The sequence below is a fragment of the Polypterus senegalus genome, chromosome 1 (assembly GCF_016835505.1).
Source record: "Polypterus senegalus isolate Bchr_013 chromosome 1, ASM1683550v1, whole genome shotgun sequence".
Classification (NCBI taxonomy): Eukaryota; Metazoa; Chordata; class Cladistia; order Polypteriformes; family Polypteridae; genus Polypterus; species Polypterus senegalus.
Window position 1 is genome coordinate 326,382,832 of NC_053154.1, and position 25,747 is coordinate 326,408,578.

General features: G+C 40.1%; 1 protein-coding gene and 1 long non-coding RNA gene across 3 annotated transcripts in view; one reads left to right on the forward strand and one right to left on the reverse strand.

The window, feature by feature from the left end:
- The window catches only part of hells (helicase, lymphoid specific), a 27,222-nt gene extending 16,391 nt beyond the window's left edge, over nt 1-10,831 (reverse strand). The window contains exons 1-11 of one of the 2 annotated variants that reach the window (XM_039737533.1): nt 10,564-10,831; nt 6,092-6,186; nt 5,865-5,983; nt 4,914-5,036; nt 4,552-4,611; nt 3,306-3,342; nt 2,818-2,879; nt 2,598-2,639; nt 1,600-1,830; nt 642-824; nt 384-527 (exon numbers count right to left, since the gene is read on the reverse strand). In XM_039737533.1, coding sequence (XP_039593467.1) covers nt 384-527; nt 642-824; nt 1,600-1,830; nt 2,598-2,639; nt 2,818-2,879; nt 3,306-3,342; nt 4,552-4,611; nt 4,914-5,036; nt 5,865-5,983; nt 6,092-6,186; nt 10,564-10,682 — 1,215 coding nt within the window. In that variant the 5' untranslated portion in view covers nt 10,683-10,831. The remainder of the gene's footprint in view (nt 1-383; nt 528-641; nt 825-1,599; nt 1,831-2,597; nt 2,640-2,817; nt 2,880-3,305; nt 3,343-4,551; nt 4,612-4,913; nt 5,037-5,864; nt 5,984-6,091; nt 6,187-10,563) is intronic. The other variant, XM_039737541.1, reaches the window with a different exon arrangement.
- LOC120516108 lies at nt 10,539-25,600 on the forward strand. The gene is made up of 3 exons (XR_005630780.1): nt 10,539-10,624; nt 25,033-25,224; nt 25,398-25,600. It is a non-coding gene; the product is annotated as an uncharacterized LOC120516108 (long non-coding RNA).
- The last annotated feature ends 147 nt before the right edge of the window (nt 25,601-25,747 follow it).

Sequence of the window (25,747 nt, forward strand, 5' to 3'; positions counted from 1 at the left end):
TACACCACCTCCCAGTTGTCAATCAATCAATCAACATTTATTTATATAGCACATTTTCATACAAAAATATGTAGCTCAAAGTGCTTTACAAAATGAATAGAAAAATAGAAGACACAATAAAAAATAAACATAAGTCAACATTAATTAACATAGAATAAGTAAGGTCTGATGGCCAGGGTGGACAGAAAAAACAAAAACAAAAAAAAAAAACTCCAAAAGCTGGAGAAAAAAAAAAAAAAATCTGTAGGGATTCCAGACCACGAGACCACCCAGTCCCCTCTGGGCAAAAACCAGATTATAAATGGGACACAGGAAACCAGGGAAAGCCAACAGTAATCTCCAGGATCTACTTATTCTGTTAAAATGAAAATACAATTTTTCACCTGCAACTTTCTCCGGTCTTTCATTGCAATTTCATAAGAAGTAATAACTACAGGGTTCATCTGCAGTGGTCCTTGCTGTTGTTTAATCTTTCGAATAACCTTCTCTCTCTCCTGTGGATGTCCGTGATATAGAATTACACTGATCTAAAGTAGAAAAAAGTGCAGCAATTTTAAAAAGTAGGACAATTAAACAGCTACTGGCATCATATTACAGTAATGTACAAATGCATGCAAGTGGATAAATGTGATATAATTTACCTCTGGTGTAAACCGATTGAACTCTGACATCCAATTAGGCAGAGTTGACAAGGGGCCTACTACAAGGAATGGACCTCGGACCCCTCGTTCCACAATCATAGCGATAGTGGCGATGCACTGAACAGTTTTTCCCAGGCCCATCTCATCAGCCAAGATGCCATTGATACCATTTTCCCAGAGCATCTAAAAGACGCAAAAGAGTCTCTAATATATACATTTTTTTTGGATAGTTTTAAATAAATTTATGATTAAGAGACTTGTTCAATGCAGGATGTACAAATAAACCAAAAATATTTAAAACAAATCCATTACTTAACTGAACATAACAAATGACAGAGAAATTAGACTGGGAGGTTTCAAAACTCAAAACACCCATTGTGTAAAATTTCTTTAAAAAAAAAAAAAATTACATATATTATAAAAAATGGTTTTCAAAAATTTACTACATACCTCAATGAATGACACACATTGAATTTCTTGACAGCAATATACCATTAGTTTAAATTTGACCATGGCGTAAATCTGGCTTGCCCTTAGATTAATTTGTTGTGAATGAATCTGGATTGCCCTGTTCATTTAACACAAATAGAGGTGCTTTACAAGAAAAGCAAACTGGGAAAAGCTGTCAAGATTCATTGCAACTAGACAATCATCCATTATCATACTTCCTCACTATCGTAAACTCAGTCTTCACTTTTACAGCTGCAAGGTAGCTTTTTTGTTTTTGTAAGCACTATGGCATGTATAGGTCTCTTTAACAGTAAGCTGTGCTGAGTAATGCGGTGTGGCACTGTTGCAGGTACTGTGGAATTTGGATGGTAGTGGTTGTACATAGACCTACACAAAGCCACAAGAAATGCCATGTAGTCATCTGGGGTGCTAGGTTTTTTGTATGAATAAAAACTTAGTGGTTAATGGGGCTGGGGGCAATTACAGCAAATATGCTGAAGATACATACCCTAAGCCATTCCATGCCCTCTACCTGGTACCATCTCATGACTCCCCCTGTGAATATCTTGGGCTGCTGGTAAGGGATAGGCTGGCCATCTACTTTTCGGTCTGGGTGAAAGAGATGTTGAGAGTTGTGACGGACAGTCTGGGCCAACCGGTCTTTAATTTCAAAGGTAGAATCACTCATTTTTTCAAGATCTTCGGCTAGAAGTGTTTTCTGTTGTTTATCTTCCTCCTCCTGCAAAAGAGACAGTCAAAAGTAAAATCATATTTCAAGAAACATGTAAACTTAATCTAGTCCTCAAGAAGACAGAAATGTCTGCAACTACTGTATGTATTTTTATGGTTTAAACAAATCTTTTACTGTGACATTACCTTTAAAAGAATCTATCAATTATTTTATTGAACATACCAATATACCTCAAGTTACCACCCACGAGGCAAAACACATTTTATATAAATACTTTTTTTTATACAATTATTAGCTCAGAGTATTCCATTGATAATCAAGGTAATTGGGCTGGAACAAACAAAAAGGATGCACAAAGAAAGCTCTAGCAAGAGACTGAGAGCAGCTTGGACGTATGCCATTAAACATATTTGACATAAACTGGTTTTCAAGGTTAACAGAGCACTGATGTTCCTCATTTGAAGTTTTATCATACAGTTGACTAAAAAGTAATGTGCATATCAGTAAGTAGAGCAATGTTGAGACTAGTGAAAACCTTCTGCTTCATGTGAATTTTAAAAAGGCTTTAATATGGCCATTCTTGATTGTCTTTTTACATGGAAATGTTTGTCACACAAATCTTCTCTGCTCATTTCCTAATTTAAGCCAAATAAAAAAATGCAGAGTAATACAAGCAAAATATTGAGCACAATAGAGACTATGAAAAGTTTTCTTTGAGAATGCCATACTGCAAGAATACAAATCATCTATAGACTACTCTCTACTGTAATAAGAAACACAATTGAGTTTGTTAACAACATTTCTGACAAATGTACCTCAGTTTCTGCCTTTTTCTTTTTTGCTTTGTTCAAGATTTCCTAAATGCAGGGAAAAAAAAAGAAAAAAAGTTAAGCATGCGAATCTAGTTTTCAATGAGGTAGAGCAGAATGCCTTCAACCACCAAGACTAAACTTTATATCTAGTCACTTACATTTTTTTTAAAAAAAAATTTTCTAATAACACCCATTCATTCAGCAAAAACAAAAAATGCTTTACCTCCTTAGACATGACATCTGAGATCTTGTAATCTTCTTCCCTTCCTCTTTTCCTTTGACCAACTGTTAATAAATTAAAGAAAAGGATTTGGCATAACACTTTGCCAAAGTATGCTAGTATTGTGTTATCTATGCTCTTTTCATAACCTATCAAAGATTCAAAAAATCTGGAGGCTTGAATAAAAAACATGAGCTTTTCCTTTTCAAGACAAGGAGGTCACCATTCTGGAAAAATATTACAATGGGAAATTGGGCAGATGACACAAGAAGCTTTTGATAAAATGTTTTGGGATGTTGTGGGCAGGGTATTCAAGTAAGTATTCTTAGATGCAGCACCTTTCACATTCACTTACTGGACTGCCATTATTATTAAAATCATCCTTAAGAAGAGTAATGAAACAATTCCATATTTAAATATAGGCTTCATTTTCTCAAGTCTACAAAGCATCAAAAATATTCTGCAAGTCTAGTACACTACTGTCAGCTTACCTTTTTTGCCTGTATTTTTATCTTGTGCTTTCAATCCCTGAAAAAGAAAAAAAAAAAGTTAGAGAACAATTTTGAAAGAACGTTTGCCTCCACTCTTCTAACATTTTTTCAGTTACATAAAAAAGTAATCATGCTGAATATATAATATAAAGAATAAGAACTACCCTGCTTTTTATCTCAAGGAAGAGAAACCAACCAGAGATTGTGATCTTAATCTTAACCAACTTAATCTTTATGAAATGTTAAACACATTTTATTATTTGGCTGGGAAAATTTGTTGTTTGCCTAAAATGAAAATGCACTGGTGGCCTAGTGCTACATCTTGATTTGTTCCACTTTTCTTACCAGAATAACAAACTTAACAGGAGTTACTGTGGATGACTGTGTATTAAATTCTGCATAATTACTACTTATTTTATGAATGAAGCCATTATTCAAAGATACTTCATACAATTGGTTACATTTCTTTTGTTTTCCCAATTTCAGCACAGTGAGGTAAAGTGGTTTGCTGATGGTCACACGGTATCAGTGAACCCACAGCCTCAGAATTTAAAGTCCAAAGCCTTACCACCACACCACACTGCATAAACACGATAGAACTTGACATACAGAAGCTTTGGTCTTTTCATTTTTGTAATGAATATTTAATGGATGTTCTGCACAACCTTAGCAAGAAACTAATTTAAAAAATCAACAACATCTGGATTTAAACCATACAATAAATAGTTTTAAAGGACTAGGCTGTAGCTTTCTAACTAAGAATTAAACACTTCAGTGTCTGTGTGAAAAAGGTGTGTGTGTGTGTGTGTATATATATATATATATATATATATATATATATATATATATATATATATATATATATATATATAATAAATAAAAGTTTAGTATATACACATTCAAATAAATGCCATTGATTTTCTGTAATTACAGTTGTAACTAAGGACATAAGCAGTCATTCCTTTCAAATAATCATCTTATTTTTATCAGCTACAGCCAGTTACTGGATGCTGACAGCATTAAATTCACAAACACAAACATTTATTTCAGCACCAGTATATTTTAAACAGATTACTGAATTAATAATTTAGGTATAAACCAAATGAAAGGCATCCCTTAAATCCTAAAGGGGCTAAAAATGATTAAACTGTGTAATATGCACTCTTAAACCAACACTAAAGTTTCTGTACTTTATTAAAATGCAATTTTAGCTAATATGACAAACAGAATGTGCCCCAATTAATACCACGTTTTCTTGCTTGACAGAGGAAGCTTTCTTCTCTAACTTTTCTTTTCTTTTTTGCTCCTACAAATGAAATAGGCAAATAAAGCTGAATGAGAATCATGAGCTAGCAAAAACATAGCAATGTACTCACAAAAGTTATTTTTCTTTCCAAAAGCATAACCTCACTTCAAAATCATTAGCTTGAGTAGTGTGACTAGTTATCAAAGAGAATGCCATTATCTATAACTCAAGTGGTAGTCAACCCAAGATTTGATAATTTCAAAACATTCAAACTATAAAAAAAATAAAAAATACTAATTTAGAATAATAATAAAAAATATATATATATATATATATATATATATATAAGTATATTATTTTACCTCAAGTTGCTGCTGCTCCATTTTGGTCAAAAGAAATTTAGCATAGATGTTGCTTTTCTCTAATAAAAACTGCAGTCTGCTGAAGCGCATGTCGTGAGCATCTTTTTCCCAAACTGCACGAGCCTAGGAATGAAGAGAGTGCAGTTTTTGCTTTGTTATTGCTTTATTTTGTAATGTACGCAGAAATGCTGAATTACAAATAAACAAATCTAGAGAGTTTTTAGAAAAGGCAAAAAAAAAAAGTCCAAATTATTTCTGAAGTTCACACAATTTATTTCTGCAGTGTTATTTCCATCAATATATCGTCCAGTTCGTGGTTGTTGGTGCTGAAGCCGATGCCAAACAGGAATCAATTGTGAAAGGGTAACAAGTCCAACCCAGAGTACAATCACTCAAAGATCCAATTTAGAGTTGTCAGTTATCCCAAAACTGCACACTGTTGGGATGTAGGAGGGACGCCCAAGTACTTAGCATGTTCTGGCTTATGGCTAACAATACACAGCATTGACAATATGTGGGATATGAGCTAAGCACTATGCAAGTTAATAATAAGAAACCACACACAAGATGACCAATTCTAGCTTAATGCTCCACAAACAGTAATCATGTATTTTGGATGATTTTAAACAACTTTTCAGACTACTAATCGACAATGGCACAAAATAAAACAATACTAAAATGACAGTTTAGAGAAAGGGAAGAAAGCTGTATTTTGTCGTGTACCTTGGCTTTGTAACACTAGAGTCATGGGGTCAATAACGAGCAACTATGGGAGAGTGTATAGATACTGTATATGCCTTGCAATTGACAGGGGCCACACACAAGGCTGGTTTTCTTGATTTCAGCACATTCTGTCAAAATTGTCTCTAGCCTAGTAGGTCATCATAAATATCTGAAAAAGTAAAAATTAAAAGCAGACTCTGTAATAGATACGGGAGATTTAGGCAATACCTTTTCCATTAATGCTTGTTCTTTCTTCTGACCTTCCTTCATAAGCTTCTTCTCCTCTTCAACCATTTCACTTGTTATTATTCCCCCCATAATATCTTGCATTTCCGAAGACGGACTATCTAAAAACATAATTTCTGTTTGTGTTAACCACAGACAATGTTTAACAGCAAAGCATTCATTTAACAGAGCACAACACAAGTTAAAAATAAATAAATAAATAAAAATACCTCGACCAGACATATCCTCTGCCATGGCAGTGCCCTCAGGAGGTTCTGGCTCATTAGGTTTTGGACACTGGGGAGATGCACTTCTTCTGTCAATGCTAATAAAAGGGGGGAAAAAAAATGAACCACTGCCCACTTCAAAGAATAAATGCATTTTCACACGGTTGAAATCCAGCTAACTTGTAATAACATTTGTGATGATGCCTTTGTAAAAGATTATTGCAATATTTTATTTTTGATATTCAGCACATTCTTGTTAAATATCTTAACTAGTCAAACAACTTTATATGAGGGGAAAAAAAAATAAACAAATTTAGGACAAAATTTATATATCACTATTTTTTTCTTACTACTTTGAGTTACTTTCAATGCAAGCAACACCTAATAATTTAAATGACTTTTTTCAATTCATGCTCCTTCTAGTTTTTAAATCGACATCATCCAAAAATATTAACATTTAAATTAAAAAAAAGCTTATTTAACAGGCATGTGCTAAAGGTACTGGTATCTCTTGCTTAGTGATATGTCTTTCCCACCTTTTCCAGAAGACATAAATTGCAACTCCATTAAGACTAAATATATCTGATGGCTTACATTTGGAAGAAAACTGAAAGCCCGTGTTTACCAGTCTGTAGAATTAAAGTTAACGCAAGAAAAAAAAAACCAAAAAAAAAACCTCTCTGTTCTCCATTTCATTACACACCTCAGCCTTTCATAAATACAACACTTGACTAGCAAGTAAAGACAAGTCGAGAGTGAACACAACATGTAAATTGAATATTGCTAAGGACGCAAAAGGGTACATTTTTAACATACCACTTAAAATATTGACTTTTTATAGATTTTTCTACAAAAACCTCTGCACCAGACTTAACCGGATTTAAAAGCATCTCAAAGTAAATTCACTATACATTTAAAGCGCTTCTGCAAAATGATGTAGGCATATCACACATTACTGTCACTGGGAATGTGTACTTTTATTATTGATTATTGCACACTGACCGAGTTACGATAATGCAAGCCTGAAGAAACTGCATAATTGCTCAATGCAGTGATTTCTGTTAAATAACGTCCCGTTATCTGCACACGTGTGGCACTAAAGTAAAGATGCATAACCAGTTCCTGGTTAGAGCTGAGGGAGGCATTAATTACTGGAATTATATATTATATGCACAACCTACACATACCTAATAAAGTTCAACTTTCAACCACAAAAAACAATGGTAAAATTCCAGCTGCTGTCACACTAGGCATCCCTGAACATGTTGCTTTATTTGCTTTTGTTTACAGTGTAAAAAACAGGTTATTCAGTTTTACTAAATTCATCTATTTATTAATCACTTTTGCTTTGCAAAGGTGATATATTAAAGAAAAAGGAGGTGGGCACATGTTTCATTTCACCTAAAATGTTTAAGTGTCTCGGTTAACCAACCTTACAGGTTTCTAGTTGGCATTCATCTTGTTTTTACATACTAAAGTATCACACTTACAGTTGCTGCCACACTGCACCAAACGCTCTGGTACGATTTCCTGGGGGTATTGCACAAAGCATCCTTAGTGAGTAAGGCTCTCTTTAACAGAGATCCCGGGCTTATTTGAGCAGGTTTCAGTTCCAATAAAGAGCAAGTCGACCTCAGTAATTGAGGCAACAAAGCATCATCTCTCAGCCTGCTCCATACCAGTCTAAACATGAAGCTTACTGTAAATGTTATGATTTGAGACTTCATGAAATTCATGAGCAATACAAAAAAAATCTCAGAGAAAGGTTCCAAGACAGCTTTTTTTTTTTTTTTACATCTGACTTTGCTGAATTGTCGTTTAAATCAATCAAATATATGCTCATTACAAAAAAATGAACAATTAACCTGAACTATCCATTGAAGACAAACAGCATTTAAATGTCTTTCCTTACCACATTTTTTTTTTCAGTAAAAGGATTTTTATAGCATATCTAATATTGCTGCACTCTTTGTTACAGTCAGTCAGTCACTGCCCAACACGCCATATCCTAACACAGGGTCACAGCGGTCTGCTGGAGCCAATCCCTTACACTAAAGTTTAAATTAATCTGATATACTTGTTACACAATGGTAAAACATTAAAAGCTATGCTGCCAATGGAAAATGACAAGAATTAATAATATCACATGTATTATGCCATTCATCCCATTGCTACCTTTTGTGAGCCACAGTCAAAATGAAAAGATATAGTAATACATAATAGGTTAAAAAAAAAAAAAAAATCAGTTATAAAGAGTGTCAGTTCTAATCCAGTAAAGCTCTAACACTAAAGTAGAGCAAAGATGGTCATGGTAACGTAATGCATAAAAATAAAATGCCAGACTTTGAGACCTTCCATTATGTGCAGCTGTCCTCAAGTACTACGGAGATCATTTAAACTACCAGCACACATAATGATTAAAATGAAAGTCATTTATGATATAGGTCATGACAGTATTTGAATGTATATTTCATACTAGCTGTGTAAGCCTGTGCTGTAAAAAACATGTGGGTCCTACAAACTGCTGAAATCGTCAGGAAAAAAAATAAAAATAAAAATAAAAAGATTGAAATTTAAAGATGTCATGTAATTGAAAGGAACTACTCTGGGCATCTCTCTCCTAGGAGATCTCATTTTGGCGACATGTTAACATCGTCTGTGCATTAGCGGCTAAGCGACCGACTTTCTTCGGAGGTTTTGTTTTGTCGACCTGCTGGCCTCACTTGCGTACCCTTGCTTGCGGAGCCCTTAGCCCAACTCCATCTCTCACTTCCAGGCCAGACAGACACACACACACTTCCATGCGTAGACATTTATATACAAGATAATAAAGAATAATACATTTAATTCAACTAAACACCTTAATATTAATAACATTTTGCCTCTTATTATTTTTATAATAGACCATTTGTAGCTAGGAAGATATCAAAAATACAAACTGTTTTGTAACGGAGGATCTGCAAGTAAAATGGAAACACTTGTTATAAAAAATGACCAAGTATGGCCTGGCACTAGTACTGGTGATTTTCACACAAACATTTGTGATTACATTTAATTTAGGAAAAAGCCAGTTTGCCTTCTATAACTGTAGTGTGGCCATTCTTTGAAAATCCAATGAATGAACGAACGAACGAACGAACGAATGACCCCTTGGCATTTCCTGATGACTGTATATGCAATTAATTGAAGCCTCACATTGAGAAGTCAACTCATCGCAGCAAAAGCCTGACCATCGTGTGAACCTTTTGTTTCAATTTGATTTTTCTGGTAAGTCAATCTATGCAAAATGCATTTATCCAAAGATGTATCAGAGACACTAGATAATGTCATTTAGGCTTCCCAAACATCATAAGCATAGTAGCTTGCACTAACGTGTGAATAATGGCACAGCCAAGATCACTTTGAGCTTCAAATCATTCACAACATCAAAGTGTAGGTTCCTCCTTCTAAATGACACTGACTTGTATGGCAATCAACCATTCCGATTAGGTAGGGCAAACTGCTTCAGCAGAACCGACATTGGGCATTGCAAAAGTGCCACAATCTGAGCTCTCTTTTTAGTTGTTAAATGCGCGATATTTGCTTGCATCGATCTGTTTTTTTTAACTCACTTTATCCTCATATAAATGTATATTCTAGTAATTCTTAAGTATGTTCTTGTATATAATGTTCACTTTGTTATTAAATGCGATACATATTGCTACTGAAATCTGTTTTAAACGTTGGAAGTCTGACGTTCACAAAACTACAACATTAATCAAATTTCCAATTCAAAAGGAATTACACGGTTACATGTTCGTTTCTTGTAGTGCAGCAGTTAAACAAAGCTGTAAACTTTTCAAAGGTACCCCTCACATAATACATCCCATCATCTTCACACTTAAGTCATAAGGTACTCCACTGCACTGTCCTTTGTGCTTTTTGAGCCCTTACAGAGGTCATCGAAGGCTACTGGTCAGGGCTGTTTAAAATTTCACGAGTGCGCGCATAAGTGGTTGGCACAAGCCCGTTTTCAATTAACGAGAAACAATTAACGTTCATGGAACCGACTGAGCCTCGTTTCGTTGCCTCATTCAGCCATGTCTGTATTTGGAACCTTCTCATAAATCTCAAAAGACTAACATATACAATAGTTTATAATGGTTTGACCCGATTTAACCATGTGCTGTAGTGTGGCTGAGTTGGTGTATTAATTGATAGTTTGTGTCTTTCTAGGTGCTACTGATAGAAGCAATAGGGATTTTAAAATAAGCAAGTTAGTGGGAATGGATTGAATCTTAACAGGTGAAAGCATTACGTCTCTTAAAACCATTCTCTGCACATCAGTTTGGATCACTCCGCAACAATGAGACACACGCACGTGCACGCGGCGCTTACACAACAGAAACCTTTCCGCGCATGCACTCTCACTCGCCCCGCCCACGTTTTAAATACAACTCTGATAGCATACATCGTTAAGTAATTTGTCGATATACCTTTGGTAACTGAGTCTGTCCAATGCCTTCCCGAAGTTGATCCAAAGAAGACTAAACCAAGGTACAGTAAAACTGTCGTTACAGCAGTGACACTTTTTTCGGACAAAACAATCCAACATGACTGCTGACCAACAAAAGCCTAAAACGCGGGGTTTGCAACAAAAAGTAAAAAATACATAAACAGAAGCCCTGCGAACAAAGTTACCGTGCGCATGTAATGCACAATAAATCACTATTTCTTCATCTGACTCATACCGAAAAAGATTTGTTTACTCGCCCAAAGGTAAAAAAAAAATCTAAAACGTGTCCTTCCTGGAAGACACCCGGAGTGAAACTCGTTTTAAATAAACAAAAGCCTGCTTGTTTCTATGAAAAAAGACTATTGGGCATTCACTGCAGTTTTTTGTGCAACTGTCTAGTTCAAGTCAAGTCAATTTCAATTGGACTGTACATCCACTTCAGCGTAAAATAAAATTGTAATTGACTAATGTCACAAAATTATGAACATATTTCCGTTTAACAAAGACTCGATTATACTCCTTGCCTCTCGGGGCAAGCAGTTGCAGGAAAAAAAGTTCCCATATAGTTATATAACTGTATGTGACGTGTTTCTTAGGTAAACAAAATCACAGGAGGTCAAGTAAAAAAAAAAAAAAATATATATATATCTCTCTCTCTCTCTCTCTCTCTCTCTCTCTCTATATATATATATATATATATATATATATATATATATATATATATATATATATATATATATATATATCTCTCTATCTGCAAAGGCTGACTGGCAGGTTAAGAGATTCCATTAGGGGTCATACAACAAAGGTGGTGGAGCTCTGACCGTTGTAGTTTTATATGCCCTTAGTAAACACCTCACCATTCCGCTTTACATATAAAGTACGAATTCAATTTCTGCCAGACAAGCCCTGATCGGGACACGTCTTGAACCACAGGAGTCCAAAGTACTGAGCCTATAACGGCAGTCTTGTGGTTTACAGTTCAGCGATGCAGTCACTTCCTGTCACTGTACAGTATATGGGCTTTTCAGTCTATTAGATTTTATCGACAATATTTGCGATTTTTTTTACTTCTGAGCAATGACATATGCCACCATTTACTGAGTTTTTCTATCCTCATTTTACAACCAGCAGCTAACTCGCAAACTCTATAAAGGTGCGCGACCATTTTCTACTGAAAACAGATCTACAAATAACAACCTTGAATATACCAAAGCGAGATCTTAATCGGAAAGCTCCCGCGTTAGACAAGCAGATAAAAAAATATGGTCAAGTGAAAATGCACACGGATTAAGCTAGCTGGGTAGGTGGCAAATCTCGGTATCAAGTGAAGCCGGACGCACTCTCCGTGAAGAATTTGCACGGCTGTTTTTGCCAGGAAGTAGTCGCAGTGGACGCCGCATACCCCTAACGATAGAATTAGTCCACATTATGTGCTAACGACCATATCATAATATGCATGCAACACAGCAAACAAACACGAAAACTTTACCTGCTCATTTTAGGTTGCCGGCAGATATGGTAACTTGAATTATGCTGGGCCTTCTCCTGAGATAAGACTCGCTGTATGCTGCAGTAGTAGTGGACACCAAGACAAACTAACATAAAAATACAGTAATTCTCAAAAGAGACACAGTTGTTATCTATATAACGTAAATATTAAATATACACAAAGAACCAAGCCGTGCAGGTAATTCCCCGTTACGTCTCAGCATACGCGCTGTGGTGTTTGGGAAGATGTGGTCGCCGCGTGCTGCCAATGGCTTCGCGCCACGGTGGGTGAAACCACAGTGAAAATGGAGTGGGAGAAGTACTGTTAAAAACATTATTTTCATTTGAATATTAAGTAAACTGTAAATATAAAAGACAAAATCAATGTAAACGGTAATATAAAATAGTGTAGTTTAATAATGTAATAATATTTCTTTCGTTTTTCTATTTGTTGTGTTTACTCTAAAGAGCGACCCCCACACAAATATCAATAGATGAAACATGCGGAGAGTCATTAATATTACCCGCGAAATGTTTCTGATTTATTACTTGGTCACGTCTCTGCTTTTTTTTTTAAATATACAGACCGCCACTCAACGTTAAAGTGTAACTTTTGCTGAAAAACATTTCCACTATACGAAGATCCAAATATAAATACTCCATATTCCTTGTCCGTAGAATAGAGTTCTAAGCAAGCCTCTTTACTGCGTGGGACTGAAACTGTGACAATATACTTTGCCTCTTGTAAATAGTTTTAAATCGTACATACACACTGTAATCGATACTGCAGCTTGAACTGTGGCGGAAAAAACAACAAATCTCACTTAACTAAAGACAATAAACAATGTGTTGTTAAGTTAACATGGAACGCTTGGGCTGCCGGATTAAGCAGCAATACAGCATCACCCCACCCCTCTAACTCACTTGTTTCATCTAAGCCATTCAACAATATAAGGGCTTAAAAAAAGAGATGCATTAAATTTATGTACTTTTAAATTTTGGTGACGATGCTCTTCAAAAGCTGAAGGTTGTTTTGTGAAATAGAAACCTAAAGTTGGTTCAATAAAGTTAACTTGCCAGATTTGTCATCATGCAGAGATCCTGTCATATCAGAGTTCCTAACTGTAAGAATGCACTGAAATGTAACACATTATAATCACACAGGTCAACAGGTCATTTTCATCAGAGATAATTTTGTGTGGGTTTTGAAGTGTTTTTCATGCTAATTTCAAGTCTGTGTTTAGTTTTTCTGTAGCACATCTAGTTTTTGTAATGAAGCAAGTTATATATTTCATAATATTTGTTATACTTAGCCTAAGCGTATTACAAGATTTAACAACAGTTGTCTGTATTTTTATGTTATAGATGGCATTAACTGCGATTGATTTCAGTTGTTGTCATGCATAGAAATTGTATTAATCATCTATTATGCTTGTGGGCAAAGGAAACCCATACTAAAACAAAACTAAAACTATGAACTTGCACCTGAAGAAAATAAAGAATTAAGGAGGTACAGCATAGAAGAGAGTCATGGAATAGCAAGTGTGATGCGTCCTGGGATTAGGAAAACCAGCATAAATGAGCTCAAGTAGGTCAAATGAGACGTTAAGGCCAATCATCGCTGGTACATGAAAATAATATAAAACAATATATGAGGACTGGTTGAAAAGTAATGAGACTGTCATAGTTTTTCATTCAGGGAGGTAGATGTGGGAATGTTGTGCAGGTGTTTGTGAACGGCATACATCGATATGTGTGAAGCTGCATTTGGACCCCCATATTCTTCAGTGTTCTGTCACAGCGAGTGGAAGCACCTTGTATGTGTGGTCATTGCAGATGAAGATGTTCCTGTGAGAGTATGGCAGAGATATGTGCGATTAAATTTTGCAGAAAGTTGTTCCTCTGCAAGATCACTGCGCAAATGTTGGAGAGGATTCTTGATTTCTTAAACTCGATTGTGACGTGTCAGCCTTCTGTCTTCTACTAACAGTTCGTTAGCATTGGCAATGTTGACATCCGTAACCGTCGTGGATGGCCTCCACAAATGCACCTAGTCGTTCACTCACATGTTGCCAACCTTAAACTGCTTCACCACATGCTTGCTGTAGCATTTCAAGAGTTTCATTACCAGTCTTGCCAAGCTTAATGCAAAATAATTCAATCACACACCTCTGACATACTCTCACAGGAATGTCTTCTTCATATGCCATGATTCTAAGTACAAGGCGATTCTTGTTGCTGTGACAGAACGCTGAAGAATACAGTAATGCAACAGCAGGTTCATGCACATCGATGTATGTCATTCTCAAACTTCTGCACAGCATTTCCATGTCTACCTCCCTGAAAGAGAAACATGGATGGTCTCATTAATTCTTAATCAGCCTTCGTAATAGGAGTAATGGGAGTCGGACAGTTGTATTGAGTCCGAGTGTTCATAAGTCAGGGTCTGCATTGTTTAAAATAATGCCACAACTCAAATATATATGGCTGCCTTAGGTGACCACCTAGTTCATCTAAATGATAGAGTCGGACATGGGCTTTGGACTCAAAACACCTCTCCTGGAGCTCTGAATTGCAAAACACCGCACCACCTTATTATAAAAAAGTATGTTGATATGTTTACAGACTAACCCAAAGCCTAACCCTAACCTGCACCCATCCATTTATCTATTCGTTTATTACACTCACATAAATTCTAGTTTTACAGGCAACTAAACTAATCGGTTTTATCAAATTTTATGTACCCATGTCTGGGAAAGAATGACAGAGAGTAGTACTGGACTGGTGCCCCACCCAAGGTCGGGTTCTGCTGTGCTGTGCAGTGATAATAACCCGATGGAGACAGACCAAGCCACTCTGTCCTCAGCCACTTTCATTCAGCTCCTCCTGGCTTCCTATCCTGGTTCCACCCTTGGGTCACCATTTACAGGATATATCTAATACAAAGGAGCATCCTAACTACTTGCCTAAGCCACTTTAACTGGCTCCACCTGATCTGGAGAATAAGTGTTTCAAATCCAAGGTACTGGCGCAGGGAAGGGTCGGCCTGGTGATTGGCCATAGGCCCAGCCAATCAGTTCATTGTACAGTATATGAAATCTTCCATTAAATTTTGTAATTGATTGGGTGTTTGTTATTTTATCTTTCCTTCGTTTTTGAAGTGGAATGTCAAATCCCATTGGTTTACTGAATTTTCAATATATAAATAAATGGGGTGGTGTTATGGTATATGTTATATAGCAACTATAGGCCAGTAAGCTTAACATGCTTAACATCACAGGAAAATTAATGGAAGTAAATTATTAAGGATAAGATTGAGCAGCACCTGGCAAGGACAGGAGTTATTAGGAACAGTCAGCATGGGTTCAGATGAGGGAGGTCATGTTTTACTAACATGCTGGAATTCTATGAGGAGGCAACAAAAGGATACAACCAAAGTGGAGCTTATGATATTATTTATCTGGACTTTCAGAAAGCATTTGATAAGGTGCCACATGAGAGGGTGGGCATCAAGTTAAAAGAAGTGGGAGTTCAGGGTGATGTTTTTAGATGGGTGCAGAATTGGCTCAGACACAGGAAGCAGAGGGTGATGGTGTGAGGAACCTCATCAGAACTGGCCGATGTTAAGAGTGGTGACCAGCAGGGGTCAGTGCTGGGGCTGCTGCTATTTTAATACAGTATATATAAATGATTTAGATAAGAATATAATTAACAAGCTGGTTAAGTTTGCAGATGATACCAAAATAGGTGGATTAGCAGATAATTTGGAATCTGTTATATCATTACAGAAAGACTTGGATAGCATACAGGCTTGGGCAGATGTGTGGCAGATGAAATGTAATGTCAGTAAATGTAAAGTATTACACATAGGAAGTAAAAATCGAGAGTACATCTTACGAGAAGGACTTAGGAGTCATAGTGGACTCTACGCTATCAACTTCCCAACAGTGTTCAGAAGCCATTAAGAAGGCTAACAGAATGTTAGGTTATATAGCTCCCTGATTTGTGGTGTACAAGTCCAAGGAGATTCTGCTCAAGTTTTATAACTCACTGGTGAGGCCTCATCTGGAGTACTGGGTGCAATTTTGGTCTCCAGGCTACAATAAGGACACAGCAGGGCTAGAAAAGGTCCAGAGAAGAGCAACTAGGCTGAGTCCAGGGCTACAGGGGATGAGTTAGGAGGAAAGATTAAAAGAGCTGAGCCTTTACAGTTTAAGCAAAAGAAGTTTAAGAGGTGACCTGACTGAAATGTTTAAAATTATGAAGGGAATTAGTCCAGTGGATCGAGACGGTGACTTTAAAATTGGTTCATCAAGAACACAGAGACACAGTTGGAAACTTGTTAAGAGGAAATTTCACACAAACATTAGGAAGTTTTCCTTTATACAAAGAATGATAGACACTTGGAATAAGCGACCAAGTAGTGTGGTAGACAGTAAGACTTTAGGGAATTTCAAAACTCGACTTGATGTTTTTTTTGAAGAAATAAGTGGATAGGACTGGCAAGCTTTGTTGGACTGAATTTCCTGTTCTCATCTTGATTTTTCTAATGTGTAACCTGATTGGTAGTAGTCATTAGACAATTAACAAAACCTTAAGTTGCTTAATTGAGTATTTTCGACAAACACCAAGAGATAGTTTTTTATTTTGAGGGATTATTTCTGACATGGCAAAACAAACGGATATATCAAGGTTTTTCAAAAAGCCTCGTTTAGATGAAGAGGAATGCCCGGGCACAAATGAGACACACAAAATGCAACAGTGTTCAGCTGAGAAAATGACAGAAGCAAACATTTCATTTGCGTCTTCATCTGAGGAGACTCTGGCTTTAGCTGCCCCAAAAGACAAGTGTGCTGTGACAGAATCACCAAAAGATTTGTCAGCCATTGACCAACAAGCCACTTAACCTAATCTGCAATCGTTTCTGACAACTACAATAACGGGAAAGGCTCAATGTTTCATTGCAAAATGGTATGAACAATTCAAATGTATCGAATGTAGGACAGGTACGGACTGATTTGTGTGTATGCCCGCTGTGGCACAACAACATTTGATTGCCTTCATAATTTTTGCTCAACTTTTGCATGGTCCTAATAATTTAGTTATGTGAATGTACCACAGTGTGAATAGAGGCATTTGTTGTAAAAGTCCCCTTAAATATTCTACTAAAAACTAGCACACGCATTTTTATATAAGCCCACCCTAATATCTATTTCTGGCTATGCCTCTGATCCAAGCTTCTCCCATAATGGAGATCTGACATGAAGAGTGAAGAAAAGTTAGGCAACCATCCATTGGAACCTCTTTTTGTCTGCTTATAATTGTCTTCTCATTCTTTCCATAACTTCTCGGAGCTTATGACCTTTGGTGAGGATGGGGATGGAGGCTAAATTGAAGGCTTTGCCTGAGGACATAGATCAAGTTTCCTCATCAGAGTCCAAAATACTTTCATGTATTCCCTGGTCAGTGTCAGGATCATCTCCATCCCTAATTTTTCCACAAGAGACTGAGGAACTTGAACTTTTTTTTTACTTCAGGTAGATAGAGACGTCAGAAAAACAATCAAAAAACATGACGCTCATAATATTGTTTACATCAACCTAAAAGAACTTCACCTAGTACCTGAAGTAGGGACAACAGGACCCACCAGGCCTAAGGGTGGTATTTGCTCATAAGTGCCTAATGCCTGAGCACCTTTCACTTAAAATCTGAAGTAGGGAAACCAGGACCCACCATGCCATCCATCCATCCATCCTCTTCCGCTTATCCGAGGTCGGGTCGCGGGGGCAGCAGCTTAAGCAGAGAGGCCCAGACTTCCCTCTCCCCGGCCACTTCTTCCAGCTCTTCCGGGAGAATCCCAAAGGCGTTCCCAGGCCAGCCGGAGACATAGTCCCTCCAGCGTGTCCTGGGTCTTCCCCGGGGCCTCCTCCCGGTTGGATGTGCCCGGAACACCTCACCAGGGAGGCGTCCAGGAGGCATCCTGATCAGATGCCCGAGCCACCTCATCTGACTCCTCTCGATGCGGAGGAGCAGCGGCTCTACTCTGAGCCCCTCCCAGATGACTGAGCTCCTCACCCTATCTTTAAGGGAAAGCCCAGACACCCTGCGGAGGAAACTCATTTCAGCCGCTTGTATTCGCAATCTCGTTCTTTCGGTCACTACCCATAGCTCATGACCATAGGTGAGGGTAGGAGCGTAGATCGACTGGTAAATTGAGAGCTTTGCCTTACGGCTCAGCTCCTTTTTCACCACGACAGACCGATGCAGAGCCCGCATCACTGCGGATGCCGCACCGATCCGCCTGTCGATCTCACGCTCCATTCTTCCCTCACTCGTGAACAAGACCCCGAGATACTTGAACTCCTCCACTTGGGGCAGGATCTCTCCCCAACCCTGAGAGGGCACTCCACCCTTTTCCGGCTGAGGACCATGCTCGGATTTGGAGGTGCTGATTCTCATCCCAGCCGCTTCACACTCAGCTGCGAACCGATCCAGAGAGAGCTGAAGATCACGGCCTGATGAAGCAAACAGGACAACATCATCTGCAAAAGCAGTGACCCAATCCTGAGTCCACCAAACCGACCCCTTCAACACCCTGGCTGCGCCTAGAAATTCTGTCCATAAAAGTTATGAACAGAATCGGTGACAAAGGGCAGCCCTGGCGGAGTCCAACTCTCACTGGAAACGGGCTCGACTTACTGCCGCAATGCGGACCAAGCTCTGACACGGTTGTACAGAGACCGAACAGCTCTTATCAGGGGTCCGTACCCCATACTCCCGAGCACCCCCACAGGATTCCCGAGGGACACGGTCGAATGCCTTTTCCAAGTCCACAAAACACATGTAGACCGGTCGGGCAAACTCCCATGCACCCTCCAGGACTCTGCTAAGGGTGAAGAGCTGGTCCACTGTTCCGACCAGGACTAAAACCACACTGTTCCTCCTGAATCCGAGGTTCACTATCCGACGGACCCTCCTCTCCAGAACCCCGAATAGACTTTTCCAGGGAGGCTGAGGAGTGTGATCCCTCTATAGTTGGAACACACCCTCCGTCCCCTTTTAAAGAGGGGACCACCACCCGGTCTGCCAATCCAGAGGCACTGTCCCGATGTCCATGCGATGTTGCAGAGACGTGTCAACCAAGACAGTCCTACAACATCCAGAGCCTTAAGGAACTCGGCGATCTCATCCACCCCGGGCCCTGCCACCAAGGAGTTTTTGACCACCTCGGTGACTTCAGTCCCAGAGATGGGAGAGCCCACCTCAGAGTCCCCAGGCTCTGCTTCCTCATTGGAAGGCATGTTAGTGGGATTGAGGAGGTCTTGAAGTACTCCTCCCACCGACCCATAACGTCCCGAAGTGAGGTCAGCAGGCACCATCCCCACCATATACGGTGTTGACACTGCACTGCTTCCCTCCTGAGACGCCGGACGGTGGACCAGAATCTCCTCGAAGCCGTCCAAAGTCGTTCTCCATGGCCTCTCAAACTCCTCCCATGCCCGAGTTTTGCCTCAGCAACAACCGGCCGCGTTCGCTTGGCCTGCGGTACCTATCAGCTGCCTCCAGAGACCCACAGGACAAAAAGTCCTATAGGACTCCTTCTTCAGCTTGACGGCATCCCTCACGCGGTGTCCACCAACGGGTTCGGGATTGCCGCCACGACAGGCACCGACCACCTTGCGGCCACAGCTCCGGTCAGCCGCCTCAACAATAGAGGCACGGAACATGGCCCATTCGACTCAATGTCCCCACCTCCCTCGGGGCGTGGTTGAAGTTCTGCCGGAGGTGGGAGTTGAAGCTACTTCTGACAGGGGACTCTGCCAGCCGCTCCCAGCAGACCCTCACAACACGCTTGGGCCTACCAGGTCTGACCGCATCTTCCCCACCATCGAAGCCAACTCACCACCAGGTGGTGATCAGTTGACAGCTCCCCCTCTCTTCACCCGAGTGTCCAAGACATATGGCCGCAAGTCCGGCGACCGACCACAAAGTCGATCATCGACCTGAGGCCTAGGGTGTCCTGGTGCCAAGTGCACATATGAACACCCTTATGCTTGAACATGGTGTTCGTTATGGACAATCCATGACGAGCACAGAAGTCCAATAACAAAACACCGCTCGGGTTCAGATCGGGGGGGCCATTCCTCCCAATCACGCCCTTCCAGGTCTCACTGTCATTGCCCACGTGAGCATTGAAGTCTCCCAGCAAAACGGGAATCCCCAGAAGGTATGCCCTCTAGCAACCCTCCAGAGACTCCAAAAGGGTGGATACTCCAAACTGCTGTTCGCGATACGCACAAACAACAGTCAGGACCCTTCCCCACCCGGGGGAGGGAGGCCACCCTCTCGTCCACCGGGTAAACCCCAATGCACAGGCTCCAGTGGGGCAATAAGTATGCCCACACCTGCTCGGCGCCTCTCACCGGGGGCAACTCCAGAGTGGTAGAGAGTCCAGCCCCTCTCAAGGAGATTGGTTCCAGAGTCCAAGCTGTGCGTCGAGGTGAGTCCACTATATCTAGCCGAACCTCTGACCTCGCGCACTAGCTCAGGCTCCTTCCCCTTCAGAGAGGTGACATTCCACGTCCCAAGAGCCAGTTTCTGTAGCCGAGGATCAGACCGCCAAGGTCCCCGCTTTCGGCCACCACCCAACTCACACAGCACCCAACCTCCTTGGCCCCTCCCATAGGTGGTGAGCCCATCGGGAGGAGGACCCACGTTACCTCTTGGCTGTGCCCGCCGAGCCCCATGGGTGCAGGCCCGGCCACCAGGCGCTTGCCATCGAGCCCCACCTCCAGGCCTGGCTCCAGAGGGGGCCCGTGACCCGTCCGGCAAGGGAAAACGTCGTCCAAGGTTTTTATTCTTTATTAGAGGTTTATTGAACCGCTCTTTGTCTCATCCCTCACCTAGGACCAGTTTGCCTTGGGTGGTTCTACCAGGCATAAAGCCCCGGACAACATAGCTCCTAGGATCATTGGGACACGCAAACCCCTCCACCACGATAAGGTGGCGGTTCAAGGGTGGTATTTGGTCATAAGTGTCTAGTGCCCGAGTGACCTACATATTCTGGTTGGTCTCAAAATACAGCATGGAGATGCCATGTGGGCACACCATCTGAATGGTAAAGGCTGAGAGTCAGGCTACAGGGAAGAGTGGGTTGGATCCTGGCATATTAGACCTTGGCTATGGAAACGGGATCCTGGGATGCAAAACTAAATGCAAACAGGCCTCCACCACCATCAAGCAATGTGGTCATAGCCAGATTTCCTGGTCCTTTCTGTGCAACCACAACTTCAGACATTTTTTCTTACTTCTGCAGGTCCTTTCATAATCTTATCTTCTGTGATATTAAACTTAACAACACACCTAGTTTCTTTAACAATGTTATCTGATTCCTTGGAAGCATGAGCACAGGAATTTCCACTTGGCACATCTATACAGTGTTTGCAGAGAGTGGATAGAGGTGGGGTGGGGTGCTAAGTCTTTCTACCAATTTGCCGCTAAAATGATTTCAAGGCAAAGCATGCCCAAGAAGAGAGATCCAAAAAATGTGCCTTGAGGCAAGCAAGAGTGTTAACTGGGAGAAGCGAGGAATTTTGATAGAAAACTCCTCCTCAAAGGCTATGAACTGAAGGATTCAGGATCCCCATGTGCCTGCCTGGCCCACACTGCTTAAGTGTAAAATCAGAAGGCTTCTACCCACAGGCGATTCTGTGGAGTCTGAGGACCCTAGGCAGAAATCTCTATGAGGCCCTCCACCCCGAGCCCCCCCCCACTCCGCTGAGTCCTGACATGATAAAATGTATTACCATTTACTTTAGTGCAAGGTCTAAATTAATAGCATCAACTGGGAGAATTTAATAAGCATGAATCATTTTTTTAATGTACTAAGACCACACAAGGTTGGCACCCTGCCCAGGATTGGATTCCTGCCTTGTGCCCTGTGTTGGCTGGGATTGGCTCCAGCAGACCCCCATGACCCTATGTTCGGATTCAGCGGGTTGGGAAATGGACGGATGGATAAGGCCACACAATAAATACAAAATTTGTATTAAAAATAATACAACAAAGAAAAGTTTAAAAATCTGAAAAAGAAAAAAAGTAAATAAAATGCAAAAACATGTAAGGTGCACCTGGCAATAAATAATAAATAAAAATTTCAAATTTAAAAAAAATAATGTGCATATAATAGAAATTTATAAAGCAAAAAAAATGGAATTACTGTAACTTTCAAAATCGCTGCTTGTGGGCCTACAACCTAAGCTACATGTGCTGCAGGAGTCAGGACACACAACAGGCACAGGACAAATTGAGTTTACGTTTAGTGCTGAGTCTATCCTTGTCTGGGTAATTTAATTTGCTTCTGTGCATTTGGAATTCAGTTGGTTTGATCTGAGACACTCGCATTCAAGCTTTCAATGCCAGTTGGACAGCAGACTTTGGGCAGTTGGTCTCTTCTTCTAGCCAGATGTCTGCAGTTATTCCAATTTTAATTTTTGTTTTACTGACAGATTCCATTTCTTTCTCGCTCCAGAGAAGTTATCAACTGTTCTCCTCAGCTGATATAAAACACTCCATAGGTTTGCTCAGAGTGTACGAGATGCTCCTGTGCTTCAGATTCTGCAATTCAATTCTAAACCCCCTCTAATTAAGTTATCTGAATCAACATTACAGATTTTCTGCTGCTTTCTTCTGTCTTGATTCTTCTTTTCCTCGTGCTCTTGTTCTTTTTGTTTCTAGACATTGTAAAAGATGACAAGTTGGGGCACCAGCTGGGGATTCACATTTTTTATAGAAATAATGCGCACTAAAAAAAAAAATTGATGTCTTTCCAGATACAAGTCCATTAACAAGACTGGATTCTCTGGCTAGTTGTGGCTGTTTATGTGGGTTATTCCCAGGAAGGGGAGGTGCTTGCCACAGAAGTGGGTGTGCCTTCAGGTATCATTGACTCTAAAATCCTCCGCTCCACAGATAAAAGGCAAGAAGATATGAATGACAGCGCCCACTCATGTCCCGGGGTGGAACTACATTTGGTGCACGAGACTTGGGAAAGCCACTTACTCATGTGTGACAACATGAAAATCCCCTTTCATGGTTTATGAAAATAGCGCTGATTACGTTTAACGTTACTGAAAAAGTAAAGTTCATCAATCACACCCTCGCCACTGGCAGGTTTCTGACTGTGTCATCACAGTTTGTCAACGCTTTGCTCCAAGGAGGGTTCCTATAGATTTGAAATTGCAATGAGCACCTATGTAAATGGACGTCTTCAGGGGCGCTCTCCTGGTTTGGAGCCCCAGGCAATTGTCTGCCTTGCCTGTCCTGTCATTATGCCTCCTCTTCCATCCTTTTGGGGTTTGAAACAGTTCACAGACAGAGACAGGAGGCATCCCTTTGCTTAACTGTCATAGGCCCATTCTGATACTCTTTTTTTCTGTGGTGTTTGCAGACACGAGTGGTATAAAGTATAGGGTACTAGTAGGGAGAATCTGTCAGTTTTGTACATTAAATGTGTGGAGGTAAAGACTATAATTTTGTTACCAGAGGCACAGCAGATGGCACTCAGTTGTCTGCATCCCCTTTTGTCCTACCTGGGCTCAAATTGTATGATTATGTGGGTCTTGTGGTCATCTCAGGGAATGACGGGATGAAAGACAAGATAAATGTTAGGGCATCAACCAGGCTTTCTCAGTTTACCTGCAAACTGAAAAATAAGCACCACCTGGGTAATAAACCAAAATGTCGTCCTCTGGTGTTCTAACAAAACAGGGTCACTGCAAATCAAGGCTTCTTTAGGCGCTTTTCTCTGGGTTTGCAGAAGCTTCATCTCCTCTGCACTCCAGTCAACAAGAGGTGCCTCCTTCTGGGTGACTTGGCTTTTAAAGCCCTGGGACCAGAAAGGATGGAGTCAGTTGCCCTCTCTGGCCAGTTTCTCAGCGCTGAGGTGGCAAACACAGTGAACTGTACCGCCCTCTTTCTGCCTGCAGTAGTATTGCATACCTGGGAGTACCTTAAAAAGTAACCCTCTGACACACATGCATGACCGTCTGTTGCATGGCTTATTATGCATGAGAAGTGCTGAGTTTGGTGGTCATTTCAAAAGCTGCTATATAAAGTAAAAATACACTATAAACTGAGTTGATTTAAGACCACCTCAATTTCAAGGTCATCCCTGGCCTCGGCTATGTCTGTCCACTTACTTAATGACTAGCTGAGGCATGCTGGCCGGGTAAAGGATAATGGAGTCCTGACAGGCTGACCTCCTGCATTTTAGGGGGTCTTTTTCAAAAATGCACTTGTTCCCACCACTACCCTAATAACTAAACCTGCTAACCTAAGATTGACATCCCTCATTTCAGAGGAAAGAAGTAGATGGGCATCAAAACTGGAGATTCATAGTGGCTGCTAGAATGATTTAAATCCATGTATTTCCATTTTTTAAACACTCTTTTAATGACATACAGTGGATTCACTAAGTTCCTACACATGCAATTCTAAATTGATACATTTGACATTTCTGTCCACCAATCTACACTAATAACCCATAATGACAGCATGAAAACATGTTTTCAGAAAGGTTTGCAAATTTGAGAAGAATAAAAGACCATTATTTTATTCATATATTGTGTGGATTATTACTGTGTCTGTGGTTTGGGGCTCAGCAGCGCCCCTGTGTGGTCACACCCTGTACAGGATATCACTCTCATTCATGGGACATCTTAGAATAGCCAAATAACCTAAACTGGTTGGTCATACGTAACACAATCATCAATGTAAGCTTAGTTTTAATATGGATCCACCATTATTAGCAACCTAGGGACACATTCACTTCTGTGTACATCAACACTTGAAACTAAGATCTTAGTGTTTACTGTGCACGGGAGACATAAGTGTGATTACCTGCCCAGCCAGACGTTGGCGCTGTGCTCTAATCCTTTCCCTCTTTCTCCCTCTGCAGACCACCTGACTGATGGCTATTCCACTGCTGACGTCATTTCCAGTTTTCGGTCTCCTGGACCCGCCCCTTATGTTCCACCGACCACATAATCCACCATTCATCCTTCATCCTCAGTTCTATTCTGTTGTGAACTTCGTCTGCCAAACTTCAAGGATATGGCGTTACCAAGGTGGTACCCCCAACTCATTTTTGGTGTGTATGCCTCCCTTATCTACAGTGGCACACAGGTTTCAATGAAAAGCAGAAAATAGGAAATGACCAGATCAGATATTTTTTTTTAAATCAGAATTTAGCTGAAAACCATTAATTGTAATTATAAAGTAAGCATTGTGGGCCTGTGCTTAACATTTTTATTGTATTGCTAGGAAACATGTGGCTCTCTGATCCTCAAATGAAGGTAGTTCATCTGGATTGAGCTGAACATTTCCATTTGGCAAGAAAGTGTTTTTTTTTTGTTTTCACCATGAAAAAACAGCTTTACAGTGACCACATTGATGATTTTGCTCATTTGCTGGCATGCATTTCTCTCTTCTTCTCCTTTTTGAATTCTGGGTCCTGTATTAAATGCCTTCCATGATGCACCTGACACTTAGCAGATGTTGCTGCTCTTCTTTTTCCTTCTTGCTATTACAGAGTTCTTCGTCACGGTCGATGATAAATAAACACAATACTTACACTCGATTATGAATTCATAAGATTTATGTAGCATGTCCTG